General features: G+C 43.5%; 1 protein-coding gene across 1 annotated transcript in view; it reads right to left on the minus strand.

The window, feature by feature from the left end:
- Positions 1 to 12,191, minus strand: part of LOC311247709 (polycystin-1-like protein 2) — a gene marked incomplete at both ends in the record, with an annotated part of 216,415 nt that overhangs the window by 161,172 nt on the left and 43,052 nt on the right. Inside the window, one exon of the mRNA XM_084338717.1 lies at positions 7,757 to 7,938. Coding sequence (XP_084194843.1) covers positions 7,757 to 7,938 — 182 coding nt within the window. The remainder of the gene's footprint in view (positions 1 to 7,756; positions 7,939 to 12,191) is intronic.

Genomic DNA, 12,191 nt, shown 5'->3' on the forward strand with positions numbered 1-12,191 from the left:
GCATGTGAATTGACATATAGCGCAGAATAGCTAAATATCAACCCCCCCTAAAATCCCCCCAGTCAAAGTTAAGAAGGACAAGACAAAAACCAAGACAGACAAAACATTTCCTCCTCCCCCTCCCCAGAGACCGCCGGACCCCCCCGATCAAGCACCCCAACCCCGCTCAGCCGCACACGGCGGTCTTTACCTTCTCAGCTGCTGAGAACCACAGGTCAATGCCAGCCTGCCCTACCCCAATCACCCGCGCCGTTGAACATGTGTAAGGGACCTAGGCTATCTACAGTAAACCTGCGGCAACACTATCGTAAACAATCTTTTAAGTCACTCCACCTTGTAAAGGTGGGGAAAGGTTGGTGTAACTGAGGGGTACAATTCCCTGACTGTATTGTTAGATATGATATTTAATACCACTACCTCTTGTACTTTAACTTCTGGCCATCCAGTACATGATATAAGTATGATGAACACTTTCCCACCTGATGAAACGAATCCACACAAATGTACCAAATCGAAGGTTTAATATAGCAAAAGGTATATACAACGGTCACTTAATTACATTTATGATTTGAAATATGAAATATGCACTTTTATGGCAAATGAGTATTCGTAGGTAAATCAACATTGAATGTCCAATCTCTGGTTACGCAGGGAGTAAGTATACAACCTGGAATATTTAGGAAACGATAGCGATGGTACTTAAATGATTATAGCTGGATACACTAAAGGGGGGGGGGGGGTCCCGCTGGTTGTAAGACAGTAGGAGGGGGGGGTTAGAGAAGCCGCTGGCGGTATCCCATCTGGCCGACAGTTTCTTGGGAGAATTCAAAGTCTTGAACACGGTGCCCACAGAACCTCGGTCCGCAGACGAATACAGCTGGACCCTCTGTGGACGGTAGCTGCCGGTCCACAACGGAGAGACGTGAGGCGACCTCACTGGTGTAGAGCGCCGTCTCACCTGGAGTCCTCTCCGGGGGGTAGTTCCAACACTCCGCAGTGTTGGCCTTTATCCATGGAATAATCAAAGCACCCAAAGCATAATCCAAGCCGTGGAAGGCTCGCCGTCGTCCGGGTAGAGTAATCCAATATACAGGTCCTCGGATGCAAGCACCACTAGGGGTCTGCCCAGCCTGGTTAAGCGTCCAGATAACGTCAGGAACGATGGGGGTACTGATGACTTTAGAACTCTAACCGAACGATGCACCATACATAAATAGACTATTATTAGCTTAATAGAATACGTCCAACTCGACGGTATAGTGCCAAACTATGACTATTCAACTATTAATCTACACGATATCTCAATGCCTATTCTGGGGCCAAGTAGGCCTTACTACACCACACGTGCGTCGTGGGGAGGCTTCGCGTCTGTCACTCTGTTGGAGGGTAAAGAACTGGACTAAAAGAAAGTTCTACTTTACTTGCGCCATATTTATATGCGCTATGAACAAATAGTACCATTCGTATTTCGCCCGACATATTCCTGCGCGGAACCGGGGCTTGCCACGACATGTTAGGCGGCACGATTGAACTTGGACCTAGGGGGTATGGCAACCTGGCGCCAGGTTCTCGTCCAATGTTAGAATGAAACTATTATGGGCTGTTTAGTAGACTAAAGGGATATTCAGTGCATATTGTACAAGGAATATACAGGGGATATCAAACGATATACAAATACAATTAAATATATATATATAAATAAATATATATATTCGGTTTAATCTGATCCTTCACAACAGCCGCCCCCTAATTAGTCCCACCTAATTAGCTAAGCAGAGACAGATTAACCGCACTGTCTACCACTCAAGGTCCGCTGTAAGGGTCAGTCAACTCACAAAGTCATGGGGTCATGGTCATCATCGATAGTATCTGGGAGTCGGGGCAGTTCTATGAGCCTTGCCACGGGACGTGTGTAAGTGCGCCCTTGGACGAGTACTTCAGCTGCTCGGACCTTGCCATCGGCACCGGTGATCACTTTGCTTACGCAAAGAGGCAGTTGTTTGGGTGGCTCGAGTCCTTAATAATTCTCTTAGCCTTCCCCCTGCACCGCTTGTTGTAAATGTTCTGGAGGGTGGGGAGCCCCCCTCCGATTGTGCGTTCGGCTGAACGTGTCACTCTTTGTAGTCTGCTTCGGTCTTGTGCAGTGCTATTCCCAAACCAGGAGGTGATGTTGCCAGTCAGGATGCTCTCTATTGTACATGAGTAGAAGTTCTTAAGGATCTTCTGACTGACTTGGAACTTCCTTAGGCGCCTGAGGAAGTAGAGACGTTGTCGTGCCTTCTTCACAACACTGTCAATGTGTGTGGTCCATGTCAAGTCCTCGGATATGTAGGCTCCGAGGTACTTAAAGCTGTTGACTCTCTCAACCGGTGCCCCGTCGATGCTGAGGGGGCTGTAGTCCTTGACCCCCGACCTCCTGAAGTCCACAATCATCTCCTTTGTTTTGCTGACGTTCAGGGAGAGGCTGTTTTCCTGGCACCATCCCGCCAGGACCTTGACCTCTTCCAGGTAGGCCCTCTCGTCGTTGGCAGAGATCAGGCCCACCACCACTGTGTCGTCAGCAAATTTGATGATTGTATTGCTACTCCGCTGAGCCACACAGTCGTGTGTGTACAGGGAGTAGAGGAGGGGACTCAGAACACAGCCCTGGGGGGCCCCTATGTTGAGGGTGATGGATGAGGAGGTGCAGTTGCCTGCTCTCACCACCTGGGGTCTGCCAGTCAGGAAGTCCAAGACCCACTGGCAGAGGTCATAGTTCAAGCCCAGGTCCCTGAGCTTGGCTATGAGTATGGAGGGGACTATGGTATTGAATGCCGAGCTGTAGTCGATGAATAGCATTCTCACATAGTTCCCCTGCCTCTTGTCCAGGTGTGATGCTGCTGTGTGCAGCACATGGGCTATGGCGTCCTCCGTGGACCTGTTGGGGCGGTATGCAAATTGCAGGGGGTCCATGTTGATGGGGAGGGAGGAGCAGATGTAGCCCTTTACTAGCTTCTCAAAGCACTTCATGGCTATGGAGGTGAGAGCTACAGGGCGGTAGTCGTTGAGGCAAGCAGGCTTGGATTTTTTGGGTACAGGGATAATAGTGGACTTCTTCAGGCAGGTGGGGATGACAGCCTGTTCTAAGGACAGGTTAAATATGTCAGTGAATACTGGGGCCAGTTGGTCGGCACAGACTTTTAGGACGCGGCCGGGGATGCCGTCCGGACCTGCTGCCTTCCTGATATTCACTTTTTTAAAGGTCCGCCTCACCTCATGCTCTGTTACCCTGAACACTGCGTCTCCATCAGCAGCCGACCCCCCCCCCCCCCCATTGCCGTGGCTTCTGAGCTGGTGTTGTTATTACCAGCATCAAACCTCGCATAGAAGGTATTGAGGTCATTTGCTAAGGAGATGTCACTGTTCAGTTTGAGGGAGGCGCCTTTGTAGTCTGTCATCGTTTTGAGCCCCGCAGTGACCCGCACACAGACATGATGGAATTCAAGTTCATGTTTGTATTGATCACATATAGGCAGGCTACACATGGCGTATCTGCTACATCATACATGGCAGTAAGATTCATTGTTCTTGTATATGCTCTCGTATTATTGTTTATATAGGCTACCCAATACTGACATCAAAATAGATTGTATGCCTCTAGAAATCACCAGCAGCAGGTAGAAAATTGACGGAAAATCCGTCGCGATTTGAAAAAAATTGAGGAGAACTTTAATCCCTGGGTATTAATCAAACAAAACGGAAAAAGGCAGTCATATTCCAGCACGGTCTTTATTAGTGTTTGCGCTGCCCATGCAGCAATGGTTAATAGATATCATATCCAACATCACCGTACGTGTACATGTCTGTCAGCCTGTCTCATAACACGCTTCCCTCGGTTTAGTCCATTCTTCCACATTTCATGGGGGTGTCCATTACCGTATATGGTTGATCGGGGCGGTTTTGGTATGCAAATACGTGAAAGTGTGCACAAGCCTCGGCGCAGGGCCAAGGTGATATTTATCATGACAGGTGTGCGTAGAACCTGCGTACGCACGTGTGGTAAATCCAGTTTTTTTTGTGCGTGCACTGATTCTAAATTCTGTGCTTACGTGTGGAAATAGAACATTTTCTACGCCACGTTGTGGTAAAATTCTGTGCTTACGTGTGGAAATAGAACATTTTCTACGCCACGTTGTGGTAAAGTTTTCTTAGAAAGTATTCTATTTTTGTTCTTAAGCACAGAATTTAGAATGTGTGCACGCACAAAAAAAACGGGATTTATCACACGTGCGTACACAGGTCCTACGCACACCTGTCTTCATAAATATCACCTTGCTCCTAAGCTTGAGCTTGTGCATGGTTTTAAGTATTTGCATACCAGAACCGCCCCGATTATCCATATATGGTCATGAAACACCCCCATGGGATGTGAAATAATGGACTGACCCGAGGGAATTGCGTGTTATGGAGAAATACGAGACAGGCTGACAGACATGTACACGTACGGTGATGTCGGATATGATATCTCTTAAAGACCATATTAACTAATAAAGCCCATGCTGGAATATGACTGCCTTTTTCCGTTTTGTTCGATTAATACCCAGGGATTAAAGTTCTCCTCAATTGTATTCCAAATCGCGACGGATTTTCCGTAAATTTTCTACCTGCTGCATATGATTTCTAGAGGCATACAATCTATTTTGATGTCAGTATTGGGTAGCCTATATAAACAATAATACGAGAGCATATACAAGAACAATGAATCTCACTGCCATGTATGATGTAGCCCAGGGACGTGCACAGGACTTTAGAGGGGCAGGTGCTCAAGGGCACTACACTTGTGTGTATATATTAACCGAGCGCACGCGAGCACGATTTTTAAGGGCCCTTTTCGGGCGGGGCCCCCTTTTTATGCTTTTTGGGGGGTTTTGGTGATCATTAATATTGAATATTGAACTATAATAATCAGTGCAGGAGCTCACTTATCCTTGAAAGACACTTTTATCACTGACTTAAAAGGCCCATACATCTCCATAAATGTTCAGGGGGGAGGGAATAAGTGCTTACCCTACAGACCCCAAGAAGTGCTGTATATTCTGTATTGTTTAATATAAATGCATTTTTTATTCCAATCCCGATTTGTATTTGAGATTCCCAAATCCCATCGGACTTGACTTCTTCGTGTCCCTCAATGAGTGTAATACCAGCATTCAACAGCGGTTTCTATCATCATCATCATCACCACCCACGCTATGCATAAAATATATATGCATTTTTTTTTTTTAAGGGTTGGATGAGCTTGCACGGCATTATTTCCGGCGTTGGCTGCCTGGTGTGATCACAGCACATGTGCATCATGCACACAAGGCCGGAAATAATGCAGTGTTGACCAGTTTATAAAAGATATTTAAAATGTTTATTATCAACGCCGAGCTTTCAAACCATCCCGTATCTCTGTCCGAAACCCTCCTGCAACTGTGAGTAGCTTTGAAACGTCTCTGTGATTCTTGTATAACGAACGGTTCGGTCAGAACCAGTCATTCAGGGTAAAAATCTAGGTTGGTTTCCTATTGAGGAGCAAGTGACTGTGGATTCACTCGGTGCATCACAGTCATGAAAGGGGCTAGGTGGTTGATGGTGGTTGAGAAATGAGAGAGAGAGAGAACCCTTGTAAGTTCTCTCTATTTATACACTGTGGAGCGCAGTTCTGGAAGGTTCTAGCCTGTTCTAACCGGTTCTACTATATGACATCATACTGAAGCTTAACTTGAATTACACTATGACACGGCGGCAGTTACACTAGGTGTTCTGCGTCTGCCCCCCCCTGCCAAACAAGGAAGCCAACCTCTTGTTCGCGCATGAGCCCATTATAATTACACTACTGTCGCTATTTCACAATGAACTATAATGAATTACGGTTCATACAGAACACGCGCCAGTGTCAGGACTCAGAGTAATGCACAAAAGCTTATTTCCGTGTTGAAACTAATGCATGAACTGAGGAGCGCATATGCCGTAGTAACGATATTCTACCACTGGGCGTCAGCTAAGCATGCTCAGAGCTGTGCGTAGACATAAGCACAAAGTCAAGTTCACGTTCAAATTGATAAATCCCTCACTTTGCTTAGAAATGGTCGTACGCACGGGTTAAGCACATATCTGTGCGTACGCCACGTTGATAAATGAGGGCCCAGGATTTTGGAAACGTATGTTATGTCAGTCTTTTCATACGGAGCAGAAGCATGGACGCTGAATGAAGAGGCAAAGAGGATGATAGACTCTTTTGAAATGTGGATGCTGAGGAAGATGCTGAAGATAACATGGATGGATAAGATCAAGAATGAGGAGGTACTGAGAAGAGCGGATATGCAAGGAGGACAGCTGCTGGAGAGGTTGAAAAAGAGAAAGATGGAGTTGTGCGGGCATGTTTTGAGAGGATCCAGCGGGGAGATGTTCAAGAAGGTGGTGATGGGGAAGGTGAATGGAAAGAGAGGAAGTGGAAGACCAAGAAGAGGCTGGGTAGACGACGTCTGTGATTGGAGCGGAGTGAGAGGCGGAGTCACGGAGTTGGAGAGAAAAAGTGGGGACAGAATAGGTTGGAGAGTGATAGGCAACCTTCGGAACGAAGAAGCCACCTAATGATGATGATGTTGGGGTTCGGGCGTCGTGTAAACGTGAAACTATCCAGCCGCCTTCAATCGTTCATGGGCTCATATAACAGATTATTCTAAAAGAGTTATGACAATGGCAAGAATTGCAAGGTTTTCATCTAAAGAAAGTCTTATGGTAATATCTTATAGTCTAATCTACAGTCACATCAGTAAAAGTAGGATTATGTGGAGGTAAGTACAGACATGTGTGGATATATATATCTATATTACCTGCACATAATCCTTTTACATTATCTGTAGATACTATCCTATACTCTTACTAGTTACGCTGCTGGACAGTATGACTACTACCATACTGTCTTTATACCTGTATCACTGTACATATTCATACTACAACTCAGTACATACATTTGATTAGCACTACACTCAGTAGTACTATTCTATATATTTTATACCCAGTTTAAACACCTGTACATTGTATGTTACTATTGCACTTTACTGCTACATTTGCAGTCTGGTTGGATGCAAAACTTCCTTTCGTTGTGCTGTATGATGATGACTGAATGGACCACCTTGAATGAATGCATTTGAATCTAACATTCATTATTGCTGTGCAGTGTGGGGTAATGCAACTCAGAGAGATACGGGGAGACTGTTAATCACACTGAACCAGGCAGCGAGAACGGTGTTAAGGGTTGGTTTTGAAAGTGGGGGTGAGTGAGCTGCATGCTGTGTGATGGGATGGAGCACATGGGTGGAAACATGTGGGACTACGTTCTCTTGCACTGATTTCAGTAATTGGTACATTTGGAGTCGGTTGTAGCAAACAAACTGTTTTCAGAATGTGATCAAGTCAACACAAGAATAAGAGATACAATATAATGTTTTACTGACATTTACTGAAATGGGAAAAATTACTTACATTTTCAGATCTAACTGATGTAAATGATGGAACTCAAAACAATAACCTTTATTGAAGTTTATGTTGCCAGTTTGGAAGTTTATGTGTGATGTATGTGTGTCAAAATTATGTACGAATATGAATGTATTATGTATGAAGTATTGTATATTTAAATGTTTTGTAAATGTTTTTAAATGGACTCTTTGGAAGATTAGCCAAAAGAGATCCAAATCAATCAATCAATAAAAAAGCCGTCTCTTCCTACCAAGCAGGGTCTCCTCCTGAGTTGTTGTGCCACAGCCTGACGCCGTGCAGCTCTCCCAGGGAGAAGGGCGTGGTCAGCAGGAACATGTCCACCCCACCCCTCTCAAAGACAGGCTTCTTCTGGGGATCTGCCAGGTGGTGTGGATCACTCTCTCCATCTGTGCCCAGCAGAGTAATTATCACCTAATAAAAAAAAATACATAATATAAACAAGGTGTAATATTAAGGCGCTAACATAGTCTTGAAGTACAGGACACATAGTGTACTGTGTACATATACATGTTGTGGACAGACAGTCCAGACACAGTGTACATATATACAGATGAAGCACTTCAGATTCAGTTCCCTACTGCTGCGCTTCTGCCACTCTTCTACCACTTTAGAACTAGTACTCAGGTGTTAATTTTCGGGGGCTGGTGGCTGGGTCTAAACGTGAACAAAGGGAGGGTACTTAACTTAAGTGCTTCCCCAGGGAGGGGGTCAGGGGCTACTGCCCTCAGACCCCCAAGAAAATCTTTATATGGGCAGTCTGACTTGGGGTACTGACCATATATTAGTGTTGCAATGCATGATAAGTAAACAGTGAAAAAAGCTAAGAAATCGGATGGGGCTGGGACATTTGGGACGAATACTAATTTAAGATGAAAATCTCCCCAGCCTGTGGGAGGCAGTGGAGGTGTGAAATCTGGCCCGGTCCAGAACAATAGGAGTCACAAAATCAGTTTGGAGTGGAGTGGTGGAGGAGTGGTAGAGGCGCAGTAGAGGTTTGATTTTTCAGTGCTGTATCTGTATACAGTACATGTTGTGGACAGACAGTCCAGACACATAGTGTACATATACATGTTGTGGGCAGACGGTCCAGACACAAAGTGTACATATATATACAGTACATGTTGTGGGCAGACAGTCCAGACACATAGTGTACATATATATACAGTACATGTTGTGGACAGACGGTCCAGACACATAGTGTACATATATATACAGTACATGTTGTGGGCAGACAGTCCAGACACATAGTGTACATATACATGTTGTGGGCAGACGGTCCAGACACAAAGTGTACATATATATACAGTACATGTTGTGGGCAGACAGTCCAGACACATAGTGTACATATATATACAGTACATGTTGTGGACAGACGGTCCAGACACATAGTGTACATATATATACAGTACATGTTGTGGGCAGACAGTCCAGACACATAGTGTACATATATATACAGTACATGTTGTGGACAGCCAGTCCAGACACATAGTGTACATATATATAGAGTACATGTTGTGGGCAGACGGTCCAGACACATAGTGTACATATATATACAGTACATGTTGTGGACAGCCAGTCCAGACACATAGTGTACATATATATACAGTACATGTTGTGGGCAGACGGTCCAGACACATAGTGTACATGTTGTGGGCAGACGGTCCAGACACATAGTGTACATATATATACAGTACATGTTGTGGGCAGACAGTCCAGACACATAGTGTACATATATATACAGTACATGTTGTGGACAGCCAGTCCAGACACATAGTGTACATATATATACAGTACATGTTGTGGGCAGACGGTCCAGACACATAGTGTACATATATATACAGTATATGTTGTGTGCAGACAGTCCAGACACATAGTGTACATATACATGTTGTGGGCAGACAGTCCAGACACATAGTGTACATATATATACAGTACATGTTGTGGACAGACGGTCCAGACACATAGTGTACATATATATACAGTACATGTTGTGGGCAGACAGTCCAGACACATAGTGTACATATATATACAGTACATGTTGTGGACAGCCAGTCCAGACACATAGTGTACATATATATAGAGTACATGTTGTGGGCAGACGGTCCAGACACATAGTGTACATATATATACAGTACATGTTGTGGACAGCCAGTCCAGACACATAGTGTACATATATATACAGTACATGTTGTGGGCAGACGGTCCAGACACATAGTGTACATATACATGTTGTGGGCAGACGGTCCAGACACATAGTGTACATATATATACAGTACATGTTGTGGGCAGACAGTCCAGACACATAGTGTACATATATATACAGTGCATGTTGTGGACAGCCAGTCCAGACACATAGTGTACATATATATACAGTACATGTTGTGGGCAGACGGTCCAGACACATAGTGTACATATATATACAGTATATGTTGTGTGCAGACAGTCCAGACACATAGTGTACATATACATGTTGTGGGCAGACGGTCCAGACACAAAGATTACGTATATATACAGTACATGTTGTGGGCAGACAGTCCAGACACATAGTGTACATATATATACAGTACATGTTGTGGGCAGACAGTCCAGACACATAGTGTACATATATATACAGTACATGTTGTGGGCAGACGGTCCAGACACATAGTGTACATATATATACAGTACATGTTGTGGGCAGACAGTCCAGACACATAGTGTACATATATATACAGTACATGTTGTGGGCAGACAGTCCAGCCACATAGTGTACATATACATGTTGTGGGCAGACGGTCCAGACACATAGTGTACATATATATACAGTACATGTTGTGGGCAGACAGTCCAGACACATAGTGTACATATATATACAGTACATGTTGTGGACAGCCAGTCCAGACACATAGTGTACATATATATACAGTACATGTTGTGGGCAGATGGTCCAGACACATAGTGTACATATATATACAGTACATGTTGTGGGCAGACTGTCCAGACACATAGTGTACATATATATACAGTACATGTTGTGGGCAGACAGTCCAGACACATAGTGTACATATATATATACAGTACATGTTGTGGGCAGACAGTCCAGACACATAGTGTACATATATATACAGTACATGTTGTGGGCAGACAGTCCAGACACATAGTGTACATATACATGTTGTGGGCAGACGGTCCAGACACATAGTGTACATATATATACAGTACATGTTGTGGGCAGACAGTCCAGACACATAGTGTACATATATATACAGTACATGTTGTGGGCAGACGGTCCAGACACATAGTGTACATATATATACAGTACATGTTGTGGGCAGACAGTCCAGACACATAGTGTACATATATATACAGTACATGTTGTGGGCAGACGGTCCAGACACATAGTGTACATATATATACAGTACATGTTGTGGGCAGACGGTCCAGACACATAGTGTACATTAGGGTGACCATATTTTGATTTCCAAAAAAGAGGACATGCTGGCCCCATCCTCGAGATACTTAATGATAGTTTGCACAATCGAAGCGGGCATGGCCACCTTCATTTCACTATGTCTTGTGTACTGTACTGTATGTGATGAATAAACCTCTTGAATCTTGAATCTCTACTCAAAGTTTACTCAAAGATGCCTTTATTGTTTTAACATATGCTTGGAAACATGCACCCAGAAAAGCAGCCATTTCTTTTTTTATACTTGAACTTGAGGACTGCATACTTTTTTTGCAAAGCTTATCTTTATACATTATGCTTATAGCACATGCATAAGCCTGGTCTCTTTTGAAAGATAACATTCTGAAGTTACTAATGCAAAAAAGGAAAATCACTTTTAGTGCTAATGAAATATAGTAGCATATAGGTCTGAACTTGAGTTGAACGTGAACTTGTGTACTCACATTTTTCTGCAGTGGTTGCAATATATACCAAATTTAACCACATAACATGTGCCCAGAAAAGTGGCAATTTTTTTTTACTTGAACTTGAGGACTGCATACTTTTTTTTGCAAAGCTTATCTTATAAGCTTTATAGCACATGCATAAGCCTGGTCTCTTTTGAAAGATAACATTCTGAAGTTTCGTACACAATAAAGAAAAATCACTTTTAGTGCTAATGAGTAACATAGGGCTGAACATGAGTTGAACTTGTGTACTCACGTTTTTGTGTAGTATAGTTGCAATATTCCAAAATAATATATATATATTTTTGTATAAACTGGAAAACACCGCAAATCCATAGCCTGAAGGGACATGGGCCTGAAGGGACATTAACGTGTGTTGTCGGGCCTTACAAATACATTTGATTTTGATTGTATTATCAATAAGGTAGGATATCTGGAACACACAAACACACTATTTTTTAAATAACATGCCATGAAACTCTGGTACCTGGCTGAATTTAAGACTGCACAAATCATGTTTAAAGCACGAAACAATTCACTCCCGGGTAACATCCAAAAATTATGTTATAGAGAGGGGGGTTACAATTTAGAGGAGAGTCTAACTTCAAGAAACAGGCTGTTCATTCAACAATGTATGTATATTTCAGTTTGTGGAGTGAATATGAGTTGCATAAGATAATAGAGTGTGAAGGTATACTGAATACTGTCTTATCTGTATGTCATGTATGTCATATGTTATGATGAATTGAAAATGGGGGACCCTGATGTAA

Source organism: Notolepis coatsorum, assembly GCF_963971535.1.
Source record: "Notolepis coatsorum genome assembly, contig: SCAFFOLD_222, whole genome shotgun sequence".
NCBI classification, from domain to species: domain Eukaryota; kingdom Metazoa; phylum Chordata; class Actinopteri; order Aulopiformes; family Paralepididae; genus Notolepis; species Notolepis coatsorum.